This window comes from Macrosteles quadrilineatus, unplaced genomic scaffold (assembly GCF_028750875.1).
Source record: "Macrosteles quadrilineatus isolate MER2022 unplaced genomic scaffold, UCM_ALF_1.0 Scaffold_3__2_contigs__length_128488019, whole genome shotgun sequence".
In the NCBI taxonomy this organism is placed as follows: domain Eukaryota; kingdom Metazoa; phylum Arthropoda; class Insecta; order Hemiptera; family Cicadellidae; genus Macrosteles; species Macrosteles quadrilineatus.
The window spans coordinates 86,588,886-86,605,501 of record NW_026542596.1 but is presented as its reverse complement, the minus strand read 5'-3'; the positions used below and the strand labels follow the sequence as shown (position 1 = coordinate 86,605,501).

General features: G+C 34.6%; 1 protein-coding gene across 2 annotated transcripts in view; it reads left to right on the top strand.

Annotated features, from left to right (window-relative positions):
* Window positions 1-391: 391 nt before the first annotated feature.
* The window catches only part of LOC128988568 (6-phosphofructo-2-kinase/fructose-2,6-bisphosphatase-like), a 29,358-nt gene continuing 13,133 nt past the window's right edge, over window positions 392-16,616 (top strand). The window contains exons 1-9 of one of the 2 annotated variants that reach the window (XM_054409959.1): window positions 392-822; window positions 10,296-10,409; window positions 11,209-11,369; window positions 11,730-11,864; window positions 12,430-12,583; window positions 12,871-12,974; window positions 13,245-13,463; window positions 13,994-14,228; window positions 15,828-15,955. In XM_054409959.1, coding sequence (XP_054265934.1) covers window positions 744-822; window positions 10,296-10,409; window positions 11,209-11,369; window positions 11,730-11,864; window positions 12,430-12,583; window positions 12,871-12,974; window positions 13,245-13,463; window positions 13,994-14,228; window positions 15,828-15,955 — 1,329 coding nt within the window. In that variant the 5' untranslated portion in view covers window positions 392-743. Of the gene's footprint in view, window positions 823-5,983; window positions 6,130-10,295; window positions 10,410-11,208; window positions 11,370-11,729; window positions 11,865-12,429; window positions 12,584-12,870; window positions 12,975-13,244; window positions 13,464-13,993; window positions 14,229-15,827; window positions 15,956-16,616 lie in introns of those variants that run through there. The other variant, XM_054409961.1, reaches the window with a different exon arrangement.

Genomic DNA, 16,616 nt, shown 5'->3' with positions numbered 1-16,616 from the left:
CTAGATGTTATCACACTTGTTTAAAGATTGATACAATTTTGATTAATAATACAGTTATACAAGTTAACACCCCAGCCTTTGTCAGCTACACTATAATCATCTACTTGTAACATATTTGACTAACAAGTAGATTGTTGTGATGACCCAATTTCAACACCCATCCCTTCCTCTGCATTGGAACCAGCGACTACACAGCGCAGATTGTCAACACTCATGAAAATTGATAAACAAGGCCTTCAAATGTGTAATTTGTCCAATCAATGGTAGTTCTGTGTGTTATCAATTATTAGCAAAGTCGTCCTTTGAACTCCGCTATCATTGTAGGGGACCAGCCTCTATCGATTACCCCCACCCACCGCTTCAAGCTGGAGAGCAGAATATAACGCCCGTCTACTGACTAGTGTCTGAGTGTAACTGTGAACGACTGCCACGCTCCAACTCGTCTCCAAGTTCCATTCTAGCGGTTGTACTCGCCAGACAACGTCCTCATCGGTTGTGTCAGCGCGATGAACAATCCTTAATTTGTCGTAGTGATCAGTTAAAGCCTAACACTGGCATCGACGCTATTCTACCGTGTGAGTGGCATGAGGGCAGATTTACAGTCCTTTATCAGACATACTTCTTCTGACCACTTTTCGGAATTGTTGTTGTTGTAGTCGCCATACTTTGTGATCTCTTTTTTACCGGGGTTGTTCGCATTTATCTCGTTTTTTATATTTTGTGATATTTTTACCTAGTTCGCGATGGCACCCACAGGGTTTTCGTTGGCGAGGAAGGAGAGTGACGACGGCAAATTGTGCCCGAAACTGCTCACCAAGAAAGGTGAGTTTTGTCTTTTTGTTTTCACTAGATATAGGCTAGACCCTCACCTTAGACCCTGCGTCTCTGCCACAAAAAGTAAACGTCAAAAGCGCCACGAATCTATCGATCAACGCTGACACAGTTGTTTGTTTCACCCATCATTCACTATATAAATTTTATTTGTATCAATACAAAGTAATAAACAATTTATATTTTCTCACGCTTTGTATTTGCGCTTCAGAAGAGTAAAAATAGAACACAAGCCATGACGTTTGTTTTATTTTATTTTTGCCCTCTCAGTTGAGCTTTTAACTTTCCACCTCCATTCTCATAACTAATAATCACTTCAATAGTGTTAAATCCTCATTAAATAACTTTCTAATTCATTGCCACACGTGTATAATTAATGGGTCATTTTGTAAAAGCAGCTATATTTTGAAGGGAGAGAAGAGTTGGAAAAGAAGAGAGAGTCGTGTTTGGTTTTGGTTGGAGTAAAATTTCACAGCTGGACTGAGTCGTATGCTTACGTAATGTAAAATAAACCTGAGCTGCTTCGTCTGCATAAGTCTTATCTTTTGTTCTCTCGTGATAAGGAAATGATAAAGATGTCAGCCAAGCAAGCTAGACTACTGAGGCTATTTTTACCACAAAGTGTCCTTGAAGCTCCATGTGTCGGGGCTCATTTTAGAAGTTCGAATTAGAATAAAACTAAAAATTTGTTAAAACATTTCAAACATCACATTGCAGAAAGAATCTAATTGTGCCCTAGTGTTATAGTGTAGGAGAATTTCAGAATTCAGATGACTACGATTTCTGATAGAGTTCATGAGTAATTGAATCAATACATTCATAAGCAGCTTAGATAACATGAAAAGCACTTATACTCATAGAAATTTAAAGAAAATTGTCGATAAAAACTCCAAAAAAAATCAAAGATGCACATACAAGTACGGATTAATTTTAGCGAATTTCCCGTACAGGGAATAAGCTATTACCGTAGGTCTCATTGTAAGACCTGGACCTGGGACCGATTTCTTTTTCGTTTTGAGGTCCCTAGATGCCAAAAACACATCTGCTCAAATTCATATACTTTTTTTTTCTTTTTTTGTCCTCAAATTCATATACTACAATATAGACATATTTATATATTACGTGTACGTTAGCACGATGACTCGAGGAAAAAGATCCGATTTTAATCCGGTTTAATGTTATTTAATTAGGTAAATGTAAATTCACTTAGTGTGCAGATTTGCTATGGCGGGGTAATATAGTTTGTTAATTATCAGATTTGTGTGGTTCAATATTTTTGGTTCCTTTAAAAAATAAAAAAAATAAATAAAAAATGTATTACATCTACATTCCCCGGAATGAAGTTTACACAAAGAAGGTAAAAGTAAAAAGTGTTTAGTTCTCTTCTTGCGTATTCAAAATTACCTGCTGCAAATAGGCTTTTAAACAGTTAAAATTACGGGAATTATATTTTTCAACTCGTTTTTTTTTAACAGCGCGTGCACAGAGCTACAACCTACACCGTAGTCTGAGAACCAAGCCAACGTCAGAACTATTCTTGCTACACAAGCAAACCAACGCACACGTGCTGTGAAATGCAACAAAGATCACTTTGTTGGCTTCATGAAGGAATGAAGCGTTGAACATGTGCTTTGATGAACTACTTGTCGCTGATCATTTTGTCCATGACATTACTGCATTAATGAAGATGTGTACGTGGTCAGTCCGTGTCCGTGTTGAACATGTGTTTTGCTGACGCATTCATGCATTGTAATTGATATGATAATCTTTACCTTGAAATTACTTCGTCGCAATCAAGATGAGTACATGTTTAATTATCACAGATAAAAGAAATAAGTAGTTTGTTCATTTATTAATGTGATGACAAGAGTAGTTTGCAGTCGAACCAAAAAAAGTATTCCTACATACAAAAATTAAACGTTTGAACAGCAAAACGGAAGTTGTCAAAAGCACGATGTACAGTAGAGCTGATCCAACTGATTATTTCGCACATATTGCAATTCGCCATGTTCATTATGTACGACCTAATCAAAACACAATATATTTTTACTACAGTTACCTGACAAAGCAGGCTTTCATCTACTGATTGTAGCATGCACATGCAAAGAAGCTAATTGCTGCATTTTCCCATTTTTGCTGCACTGCAGTATTCCAACCAAACACCACAAAACAGTGTGCTTTTATTAGGCACGTAATACGTGTACGCTTGAAAATAAGTTGGCAACACAGATACTACGACTACGATCAGCTGTTCCAGTGTTTCCCATTTCGTTCAACGCTTGGATTTATAACTTAACATAAAACGTGCTGTTAAGTGTTTGAAAGTCTAATTATTTATATGTGTAACACGAGCGCAAAGTGCCACTTAAATAACTATCGTTTTTATGCTTGATGACGTCAGCATATTTGCTTGATATTTCCACAAATCCTAGGACCTACACAAAAATGTGGAGTCTATAGTATAGTGTCATTATGTACGCGTTTCCAAAATATTTTTGCGCCCAATATATCAATACTGTACATAAGTTATTTGTTATTTTCTTATGTAAGGATGATATAAGAGAAAACGTAATCTAAATATTTTTAAAGTTAAACTTTGCTCAAATGCGTAAGCTTCGTCTTCACTTTAATACGGGTTTACTTTATTACTTTTCTTGTGTTGTTTTGTTTCTATTGACCATAATGCATTGTTTTGGGGACGTCACCACTATTGTATTCAAATTTACAAATCGTATTCCATTTACTTGGTTTAATTCTCTCACTAACCACAGAAGTTCAACAACTAGTGTAATATAACAGATCATTGACATAACAAAGAAATTGATATTACCGTTCTAACAAATTTCAAAATTGTGGTTGCTTTCTTTCATATATTTCAATTATTTAAATAATTGTATTAGTTTTTAGCGAATTTCCCATATAGGGAATAAGCTATTACCGTAGTACTCATGGTAAGACCTGGACGCGGGACCGATTTTTGTTCGTTTTGAGGTCCCTTGAGGCCAAAAACACCAGCCGTTCAAATTCATATATGTGTGTGTGTGTGTGTGTCCGTTAGCACGATAACTCGAGCAAAAATGATCCGATTTTGATGAAATTTGGTACAAACGTGTAAACCTACGTTTATTCGAACGAGTTCGCAATCCAGCATGATCGGATCATGGGAACGGGGGTTTACGGGGGGTTTTATGGGGTAAAAATAGGGTTTTCCCATTTTTGACCCAAAAAACATAAAATTTAGCAATTTCTTTTCAAACCATTTTGTAGAGCTTAAAAAAACAAATAATTTAGTATATTGAAGCCGGTATTATGCGCCTAATGGTTACGGAGAAAATTCCAAAAATTTTAAATTTAAAATTCTCATGTTATTCTTATGGAGAATAAGTAAACTGTTGTAGTTTGCTTGTTTATGAACATATTTTGATCAAATTTGGAAAATGTTTTTATTTCTTACTAACTATGAACATTTTACAAAAAAAAAAAACTGTTTTACCCTTCCTGATGCAGCAAACCTAAGTACTTGTTAAACTAATTCTATTTAAATAGGTAATAAATGTTATATATTTAAGTAGACATTTCAGTGTAAATCCAATCAGTCAAATGGAAATTCGCTTAGTCAGCAGGTTTGCAGTGGCAGGGGGTATTATTACTATGTACAAGCTGCAAATAAACAAATTAAAAATATAATTTTAAATTCAACATCGTAACTAAATGATTTTCACTTTTAATTTAACTATGTCGAGACGGCCTTAAGGAAGCAAGCTATATGACCTTTGGATTTAAATACCAGTGATAATCTTGATCATAAACATTCTTGATTGCCCCAAGAAAAGTATATTTTAAAACTTTACGGGGACTAACCAAATTAAAACGTAAATAAAAACCCACTTTTTGCGGGAAAACAAATATTATCTTAAATTTATTGTAAGTGGAGTGAAATATTTGAAAACTGTCTATAAACACTTGAAAACAAACGTGACGTATCAGTATCAACTGTGTCAAAAAGTGACGTTTTAATCTTTCACCTATCACACACAGTTGTACAGTTGTAACTTGTAACATTGCTTATCAATCTGTACTCAGAGAAGATAAGATAAAGGAAATTACGTATTTTGTTTTTAAAGTATATTTCAAGTAATATCTATCCATCTATATAGCTCAGTAATATCTCAAGGCATTTTTATATGTACTGTATTTTGATTTTTTGTCAAACGCTTGTGCTTGTGTGATTTAAAAGAGACGAGAGGTCGTCCAGTGGTCGAAACTCGACCAAAAATATGTAATGTACTCACTTATCTATTTTCACCCCACACTGTAAATAAAACATGTGATTGGAGTTTCCTCCATTTGTTTTGATTTTCTGTTTATATTTCGTTGTTATTTCGTAACCAGCATAGCAACGCATAAGATCCATGTTAATTTTTTCAAATTTTTAAACTCATTTTTGTGCTTATCTTTGAGCCTATTTAAATTTATAAAGGGATTCTGCACACCTACAGGAAAATAGCTTTCCAACGGTATGCGTAGATTTACCCCACGATGCACACGAGCTGAGAAAAAAGGTTTTAAAGAAACATGCTTGCCTATTAATATATAGATAGATTCTTATCATTTGAGATATTATGGTTTGAAACACATAAAACGAAATTCAAGTAAAAGAATGTTCATTTGAAAATATCTTTTTTTAAACTAGGTAAAATATGTTGGGTAACTTTAACAATATACAAAAAGGTTTTGTATTGTAAAATATAAAATTCCCTATTTGGGGTTTTAACCATCCATATTTCCATTGTTCCTTAAGTTTCGTACACAATAGGCCTAGTGCTATCTTTCATCTCTCGTCGTTATGGCAGGCGTAAATATTTTTCGATGCTCTCGCTCTCATAAGAGGTGTGTTTCAATGTACCTGAGTCACTTTATAGTTCAATTCACACGTCGGAATGTACAATAAAGCCGCGCTTATATAGGCCACATATTGTTTATTTCCATCAATCACTCAAACAAGCTTAGAGACATAACTAATATAAAATCTACGAACTTGAACGTCTATGGATCTGATGCACTAGAAGTTTCAAGTTCTCGACGAAGTCTATTGTAGTGGTAGATTGGCGCGCGCTTGGCACGATCCCCAAGTCTTGGCAAGGCAGTCGTTATCTAAACACTAACTAGAGACGATCATGCAGTGCTTAAAAATTTAAAATTTATTCTAAATATCGGATATCGCAACAATGTGCCGGGATTGTGTCCAAGCTGAGCTCAAGGAAAGACCTCCAGTCCAGCGAGCATCGCGACATGAAGGTAAATCTAAAAGCAGTAAAAACTGCGTATGACCTTCAATGTGTCATAGGAAACTTTGTCCTTTCATTGTAAAAGATTTTAAATCTTCAATGAAACTGAAAGATTTTGAATATTGAGTTTGAACAATACAGGGTAGGCTATATAAGTTAACAAAACCTTTTTGCCAGTAGGCTTCTTTATACAAGTCATCTTCAAAAATTATAAGTGTTTGTTTTACGAACTAAGTTTTTTTTTTTACTGGTGTGACATGATGTCTAAAAAGTTTACAAGTAAAAAAGCTGGTTTCTCTTAACAATTAAATTTAAAATGTTTCACCCCCTACGTTAAAAACCGTTTGGCCTTAAAATCTGTTCAAACAAAAATAGTATATAGCTAGTATCAAAAATTCTCTCAAAAGGTAAAGTATTTTGCAAAAAGTCTATATAGACAATCTCCGCAAAACGTCATTGATCTGTGTAATTCCAAACCCCTATGAAATCAAAATAAGAATACTCAACCCTACTAATTTGTTCATAAAATTTGGCGAATTGGATTTAAATTCATAGTAAACAAAATGAAGTCTGCAAAATTCCACTCAAACGCTTACTACGCATTTATTACATTACCCACTTCTAAGTATAGTATATCAGTGACGTTAACCAGCCCGGATAGCCCTTGAGATACCGAAGGCTGTGGAAGAGGAAAACCTTGGACATTGGCGCGAGACAGGCTGGACATTGGCGGGAACGGCGGCAGACACCCCGCGGCGGTTAGGTTACAACACCGCCCATTTTTTGTCCACTTTTCACGAGATAACAAAGACCTTGTTGAGCAGAACGTGCCGAGACTTTAGAATGCAATAATGAGTTTGTCCCCACCGAGGCAGGACTTTCCTTCTTAGTTCCTATGCTATGCAGCTTTGTTACTAAATGCTCGAATTCCAGGACAATATCCTTGTGGCAGTAATTGTAACTGTATCAGTTGGTACTGGGTTCAGTACGAACCCAGATAATAAAGTTAGGAGTGGACCTGGTGGTAGTAAAGGTGTTGACCATGAACACAAAACATGAATATCTGAACATATCACTTTATAAAGATTGGCCCATCCCTCATTCATGTTAAATTTTTACTTGGATACAGGTCCGGTAGCCTCCTTGAGAGAACCTAAACAGTCTAATTGTTTGTTTAACAACTGACTGACGTAATCGAGCTCTTGCTCAATGATAGTCAATGTAAACAATCGGCGTGTCATAACAAAACCAATGATGTAAGTTGGGTCGGCCCGACTTCTAATAACAAAAACAAACGAACCGTCCGATGATTTATCTTTGACTATACACACCTTAATAGTGAAAGTAGCTATTACCGTAGGGTAGGTCTCATGGTATATACAGTATGCAGATTTATATTTGTGTCCGTGAACGCGATATCTTGAGTAATTTTTGTCTGATTTTGATGAAATTTATTTTGAATGAGTATGGCGGGATAAACTTGAATGAGTTCGGGAACCAGCATGAACGGACCATGGGGACAGGGTTTTATGGGGTAAAATGTGTTCTCATCTTTGACCCTCAAGACACATTTTTTCTATAGACCATTTTAAAGAGCTTAAAAAACAAATAATTTAGAATTTAGTTTATCAAAGTGTTTTTGTACGGTTATTGGATACGGAGAAAATTCAAAAATTGTAAATTTAAAATTTTATGTAATTTACATGGAGAATATTGTAGAATTTTGTAGTTTGCTTGTTTATGGATGTATTTGGATCAAACTTGGCAAATTTTTTTTATACTAAGCTATTAATATTTGACAAAATATAGTATATTTCATTACTAGGACCGAAAGTGGCATTTTCCGTCGCGCGCCCAAGTTTTTGTGTGAGGCGAAGCCGAACACAGGGAACCCTAATTTCACGTGCGAGGCGAAGCCGAGTATGTGAGAGCTATTTTCACGTGCGAGGGGAAGCCGAGGACGGGAATAATGGAGCAAGTGCCGGATAATAACTTTCGGTACGAGTTATGAACGATACTTTTCATCACGACACAAAAATACACAAACACAGAATAGCAGACCTCAGTATATTAAAACAATTTGATTGAACATCAAAATAAAATAAAATCTTCTAAAAAGAAACCTACGTATATTTCTCAATAAATTTTGTTTAAACATCAAAATAAAAGAATAACACAACTTTTAAAAATACATACAGCTGATTAAAATCATTAAATTAAACCGTAACAAAACACTGGCGCGCGTAGTGAATAAATGGAGAACTAATTGAGAGCGGAGGGAAAGTAAATTTAGAGCGAGGGAAAATCAGCTGATCGATTTTCCCTCGCCCTAAATTAGAGCTTGGGAAACGACTACTTTCATTGATATCAGCTGTTATCGAAAATAGTTACTTTCGTTAAGGAGTGATGAAAACACTTTATTTATACCCTGTAACACTTTATTATACACTTTATTTATACCCTGTAGCAGCAAACATAGGGACTTGTTATACCTTATGTTATTTAAATAGATGATTTAACTAAAAATCCAATCACGCAAAATTGAAAAAAAAAAAAAACTAACCACATGCTTATTGTTGTAGGCTCATTTCATGAAACCATTAAATTAAATTCCTAAGTTTTACCATAGACTAACCAACCAACACAAGTATGTTTTATCTATGGTTTTACTTTTTGATCTTGTTTTTTGTTCTTTTTTAAAATTTATCTCCCTGTCAATGAGTTTTGAGCTTCTGAGAGAACCCTTTGAACTATAGTTGTCTTGAAGAGCCTTCTTATCCACCCACTCAAATGCTGTTAAGGTACAAATACCCCGTCGCAGCAAACCTGCAGACTAAGTTCATTTCATTTTTCTGATTGGACTTTTTACTAAAATATGTAATTACTTGTCAGATTTATTACCCATTAAACTAACACTAGTGTACCTGTTGCTTGATTTCGAGCAATTGTGAAGTATTAAAGGCGTTATTTAAAAAAGAATAACACTCATAATTTCTGATGACTTTAAAAGAGTCGATTCAAAGATTCTGGAAATACTCACAATGTACATAACAGTTCGATATAATCAACTTTCATTGTAAATATATTATAATTTTTCAAAAGCTGATCTTGTTTTTGAGTTTTTTCTACGAATGTTTCCCACTTGTAGCCGCATTAGGTTGTCCATAATAACGATTACAAATTTTAAAAACATTCTGTATTTATATTTCTTCTACCTAGTGGTGTTCCAACTACAACAGTTTACTTTTCCTCTAATAGAATAACAAATGGGGTTTATGTACAGTTTTTTTGGGATTGCCTCCGTATCCTTTAATTGTATAACAACGCTTCAAATAAACAAATTTATTTGTTTTTTAGCTCTACACGATGGCTGTAATTAAGATTAGACATTTTCACGTTTTAAGCGTAAAAATTTGAAAACCCCAATTATTGAAAAACTTTAAAACTCTCTAAAACCTTGTCCGTGATTTGATCTGGCTGGTTTGGAACTCATTCCCAAGTTTATCCAGCCTTACAAATTCATGCCAAATTTCAGCAAAATCAGACCGAAATTGCTTGAGTTATAGAGTTTACAGACAGGTACAGTATATAAAATGTATACAAAATTTGACTCAACAGCGATTTTGACCTCTATGAAGGCATCAAAACGAAAAAGAAATCGGTCCCGGTCAATGTCTTGCTTTGCCACTAAGGCAATAGCTTCTTCCCCTATAGGGAAATTTACCACTTCAATCCATTAGTTAAACCTTTTACCTAACATTATTTCAAATAAAAGCAAAACTGTTTTAAGACTGAGATGTATAAATTTCAGTAAAAACACCAAGTATTTTAATACAACAATCACAAGCAGACATTTATTTTCTGAACATAACACCTGTCATTATACCACCCGGTTACATGATCAACCGTAGTCTTATGTAATGAAAATATCAAAGGTCAAACTTTGACTAAGGTTAAGTTGATTGACACAGCCTTGATATCTGTCACAATGGTTTCATCGTCACAAGTGAAGCAATAAATACAAGGATTCTGCAATACTTTGCTTGTGATATGCTCTTGTTAAATCAAACTCCATATGTACTGATGTGCAAAGACGTATATGAATTGTTTTTCTTCATGACTACCTCTGTATTGTGATGTGATAACTATTTCTCTGACAATGTTGTGGGTTTTCAGCGGACAACTTTGCGCCGCTGGTGGTGGCGATGGTCGGACTGCCTGCCCGAGGCAAGACTGTTCTCTCCCACAAGTTGAACCGTTATCTCAACTGGAACGGCCTCAAGTCTAAAGGTAACAGAATATTCTATACCTAAAAGTTACAAACAAGTCTAACGATAACAAAACATTCAAATATGAACAAACATTTATGTCAAAGGTAAAAGAATATATTAAATTAAAAATCAGTAAAAGTGAACACTTTAAGCCTACAGGTGCTATTAAAAGAAAATTTAGAGCTAAAAGTAGTAACCTTCAAAACTAACAGAATAATGAAAGCAAAAAGCAAAAACCATTTACAGTACCACAACAATAACTAAACGGTTTTTGAGCTAGACGCAAATCTAAATGTAACACGTTCCAGACTAATAGTTACAAACAAATTAATCTATAGGTAACACAGAAAAGCTCCAATTGAGCTATTGATAAAGAAATCAGCTGCTAGTCAGCTAAGAGAATGAACCAAATGTAAACAATAACAATACCAAAAATTAATTAAACAATTCTGATCGAAAATTTTGCATTACTAAATTATATTATTGTAGTTATGGCTTCTGCTAGCTTCCATGTATGTTTCAAATTCAAATTGCAGCAAACCTTCACTGGAATAGTGCGATGTACAAGTATTATTATATTCTATAAAATAAAACATAGAACAAAATAGACCCTCACTAATACCACGGCTAATACACAATGCTAAGATTACATAAAAGCTGAGCAACATCCATCAGATTGTAGTCATAAGATTAAATGTAACTGTAATCCTCGTAAACTAGGGAATAATAACATTACTAGATTCGTAGCTTACGACTAGTCATACTGGCAGGAGTAGAGGAGTTACACAATAGGTCACTGATTTACTTGATTGTTGCAGTGTTCAGCATCAGTTTCTACCGACGCAAGCACATCGAGCTTTATGACAGCCATGAGATCTTCCGAGCTGACAATGAGGAAGCTTACGAAATCATCCAGCAGAGCGCAAAAGAAGCTATGGAAGATGCTCTTGACTTTCTAAAGTCCGAGGGAAAAATTGCGGTAAGTGTGAAAAACAACAAAATTAATGGATTTCGAAGAATTTAGGGCCAACGGACTTCTGGCCAAAGGCAGCGATGTCGTGGGTTTGGATCCTGGTACCTGACACTACTTTTAATCAGTAAAGTTCACCCTTGTACTGTACTGGCTCATCCCTTGCTTTGCTGGATACGTTCCACTCACAGGCCTCAGTGGCCAATGTTATAAAATAATGTTTTAGTAATTTATTCAACAATTCATTCACATTTTTATAGCTAAAAAGAGATAACTAACTGGTACTGGTATTCATACAGGGAGTCAGATTTTTTAAATCACATTTTTTAAGTTTTAAGTTAATAGTTAATGATAAATCTTGCTTTGTAGATTCTTGATGGAACTCACGCCACGCCAAAGATGCGTCAGAACACTTTTGATTTCTTCGCCAAGCAGTACAACTTCAAGGTTTTGTTTCTCGAGTGTATCTGTGACGATGATATGATATTGGAAAGAAACATCAAGGTAAATATCTAGATTAATTTTGTAAATTTTAAATGTAAATCATTACAAAAAGATTGAGTTATGAATGTAAAATTTGTAAATGATTATTTATGACTAGGTGTTAAAGTATAAACAAGGACCCAAATACTCTTGTTAATCCAAACATTTTGCTTATCCAGAAATGTACGTAATCCGTACAACAGGATTACATTAAATAGGCATTATAAAAACTCCTCTCTCATACGGGGTGGGGTGGTATATTGATTTGATGTTCGATCACTGCACAGTATAAATTGCAGTAGAATTCATGATTTATTTCCTTAAAAATGCTTGATACATCAGATGCTCTAGACTACCTTTATCAAATCTTGTATGAATAAACCCTGCTTTATCCAAATTTAATCATATAAACAGGATTTGGTCCCTATTGATACAGATTAATGATACTCCACTGCATATTATCATTTTCTCACAAGCCTCCGGTCTTCTTCAACACTTTGCCACCAAACTATATATTACAAAGGTAATCAAACACAATCAAACATACAAATTTTTACTCCTAAGTATAATGTCTATGTTTTCGCAGGAGATCTTGCAATTCAGCAAGGACTACAAGCACATGACCAAGGAGAAGGCGTTGGATGATTTCCATCACAAGATTGAACACTTCATGGAGCAATACGAGCCCGTCAACCCGAGGGAGGAGTCCAAGTACACTTACATCAAAGTATTCAATGATGGTGAGTGGCTTTAAAAGTTCCTTACTGGGCAAGTCCTAATGATAATAATGACCAAGAAACAAGCTTAGCAACCAGGGTCAAGGCTACATCCAAACCACCTGTTATCTTTGTGAGGACATTACCTGACATCAATTAAAGTTGTTGATTTTTCTAGCATAGGAAGAGAATATTATCATTGATTCTAACTCTTTTACCTTACTTCTTAACTGTTTTTACATTTACATTCACTTTTAAGACAATGTTTTTCAACAAATTAAATTTTACTAAAATGTATTTTTGTGTTGCAGGGGAGAATGTCTCAGTGCATCGTATCAACGGTCCCTACCAGTCCAATATTCTGTCTTTTGTTTCAAGCTTCAAGCCTGGGGCCAGGACACTTTACTTTTCCAGGGTATGTTTTGAAATTTAAAACACTTACCTAGTCTAAGAGAGCACTAAATTCGAACAAAATTGTACTTTCAAGCTTTGGTACATTTCTTACCCCCAAGTTAAGTAATTAATTATTGTTCTCCATTTAAAAAGCTATGCATAAAGAAATAATGGTACACGAGTCGTGTTCTGTTTTATGTATATATTTTTAAACTATTCTAAAAAGACTATTTAAAGTTTTAAGGACAATTTAATGCAAACTAAGAAAAAACTAAATAAACCATTGTTCCAGCATGGGGAGAGTGAATACAACGTGGTGGGTCGCATCGGAGGAGACACAGACCTGTCTCCTCGCGGTCGCATGTACGCCAAGACTCTGGCTACGTACATCAATGATGCCAACATTCCCGACCTTCATGTCTGGACCAGTGAGAAGCGCCGCACCAAACAGACGGCCGCTGGCATCGCAGCTCCTTCTGAACCCATCGAGGCACTCAATGAACTTGATGCTGTAAGTTTGTCTTGTTTTACCTAGTTAATTGTCTGGCTATCCAATTGGTTGTAGTGCTTGTCTTCAAATCTGAAGGTCATTGATTTTATTCCAAGCGAGGTGGATACTGTACCCCAACGCCATTAGTTATGTGGATATTAATTGGTGCTATTTAACAAATTAATAGTAACAAGGGTTTGGACCACTCTCTTACAAAGCATGGTAAAAACACTAATGTCGTAGATAAGCACAGAATAAAATAAAAATGAAAATAGTCATAGAAACAGAGAAAAGTATCAAAAAAAGGGCCAAACTATTTTTGAAACTACAGTTGAACCTCGATATGAAGTCATGAGGATTATCAAATAAGACGGAATATAAAGGCAGACTTGTTATCGAGGATTGCAATAAAATGTGGTTGGCTGTCATACAATATCAAAGGTTTGTCAAAATAACACATGTTATCAAGGGTGATTTTCTAACGAGGGTCTTGTTATTGAAGTTTTGCTGTGATTACTCCAGCTGATGAATCTCTGTTCTGCTGATTGCAGGGAATATGCGAGGGCCTGAGCTATGAGGAGATGCAAGACAAGTTCCCGCAGGAGTTTGCGTGGCGGGACCAGGACAAACTGCGCTACCGCTATCCGTGGGGAGAGTCTTACGTTGACATCATGGCTCGGCTGGCTCCCGTACTGCTGGAGCTTGAACACGAGGACAATCTTCTGACCATCAGTCACCAGGCCGTTTTGCGCTGCATCCTCGGATACTTCTTGAACAAGAGTTTGGGTGAGTTCAGCTTTCGTTCAGTTTTCTTCCAAAATAGATTATGGATGATGTAAATAGAATATTTGTAACATGTACTGAAAATGAAATGTTCGTTTGTGTTAAGTTTCTGAAAGTGACATTATCACCTAATGTCACAGGTAGGGCGAAGCTGATACCATGAAAATGAGTTTTGTGAGCAATTTACTAGAGCGTGCCAGGAAAGCATAGTTTATCAGTTGGGCTTTGTAGTTGAAAAATTTAACACACACTTTTTCTCCCATATGTACTTAATTTGTATTTTAATAAAATTTAGAAGGGACAAAAGTTATCAATTATAAATATAAAATATGGATATTTTCTTTATTGGTCCATTTACACTGTTGCAACAAATTAACAAAAAAAAAAACACACTTTCTAACCCTTTTTATCTTGATAAGTTAACTTTTGACTTGGGGAAACTAAAATGGAATAATTTTTTTTTACCGACAAATTGAACAATATTTGTTTTTTGTTTTAGGCATGATACAAGGTTTTTTAAATTTTTCATCATCCGTAAAAAAATACTAAGTGCTTTTTTTAGCCTATCTAGACAACTCTAAGATAAAAAAATAAGGTTAGCAACCTGTTATGGTGTTGTGATAACCCCTAGTTACCCAACAAAGATTTCGCACATCAGAACAATTTTTTCTCTTTTGTTATATTTATCACAACCTTTGACATTGAAGATAATGCAGACTGTGACTTTGAAGACTTGGCTTCTGTTGCAGGCGTCACCTTGATATGTCCTTGAGATACTTTTTGCAATAACAGTCAAAATAAACTGCGTAAAATTGTTCTCTTGATTACAATACACGTGTTTGATAATTTGGATATTTTGTTGTTATCAAAGAAAACGTTTGGTTCAAAGTTTTCTTCTACATTGTTATTTAATCAAATACACTCAAGGTTGTACAAATTACAGCGAGAATTTAAATTAAATATTTTCAAGAGAGGTGTTTTATTTATGGCCGTTTAATATAAATTTTTATTTTTAGCATGAATTTCCGATTTAGTAACGTTATAAAACGCCAGGAAATAGACAGCATGAAAATAATATTTTATAGTGAGCCAACATGAACCCTTTGGTCCAAGATTAAAAATAAATAAAATATGATTATCAAGAGAACAAACCAGTTTTAAATTTAACCATTCAAAGATTAATTGCCATTGTAGAAATTTTCATTAGGATTCAGTAATCATTCAAAGCAAAAGTTTATTAAGATTAAATTAGTAAAAAATATTTTATCAATGTTTTTGGCTATAAGAATCTGAAATATCTTCAAAGCCTGAAGATTGTTTGTGAAACCAGACAGATTTATTTCAAAACATATTTATGACGGCATCTAGAAGATTACTTAAAACTAGATACATCATAGAATACCCAAAATATCAAATGCTTAACTCCTGTGAATTATTTTAACGCCATAACATTCATAATTAATAATACCTAAGTAATAGACAAAATCAGTTGATCGCTCTACGTTTCTTTACTCAGTTAAACATCTGCAACTTCAACCTTATTGACATATTATTATCATATTAAAAGTACTCATGTTTTGACTTTAATTCTCTTGTTGCCAGATGAACTGCCATATATCAACGTCCCATTGCACACTGTCATCAAGATGACCATCGAGGGCTACAAGTGCAACATCGAGTTCATCAAACTGAACGTCGAGTGTGTCGACACTTATCGCAAACAACCTAAGGTAATTTTGTTGATTATTTGAAAGTTTAACAGCTTTCCTTTCACGTTCCATGACTAATTTCAATATTTCATCATTTTATTAAAAATTGAAAACTTGTATTTTGATTCAAACAGGTTATAGTTATCAGAAAATATTAAAAATACCCCCGCCGCAGCAAACCTGCCGACTAAGCGAATTTCCATTTGTCTGAATTGATTTTCAGTTAAATATATTTTAATAACATTAGGTTTAACGAGTACCTAGGTTTGCTGCTACAAGGAAACTAATAAAGTGTGTTTTTGAGTAAAATATTGATAGCTTAGTACAAAATAAATAAATTTGCCAAGTTTGATCAAAATATATCCATAAACAAGCAAACTACAACTTTTGACAATATTCTCCATAAGAATAACATGGGAATTTTAAATTTACATTTTTTTTTAATTTTCTCCGTTACTAATAATTGAACAAAAATACTTTTATATACTAAATTATTTGTTTTTTTAAGCTCTTTAAAAAGGTGTAAAGAGAAATCAGGAAATTTTGTGTTTTGAGGGTCAAAAGTGAGAAAAACCAATTTTTACCCCATAAAACCCCCCGTAAAGCCCTGTTCCCATGGTCCGATCGTGCTGGTTCGCGAACTCATTTAAGTTTATCCCGCTTTACACCTTTAAACCAAATT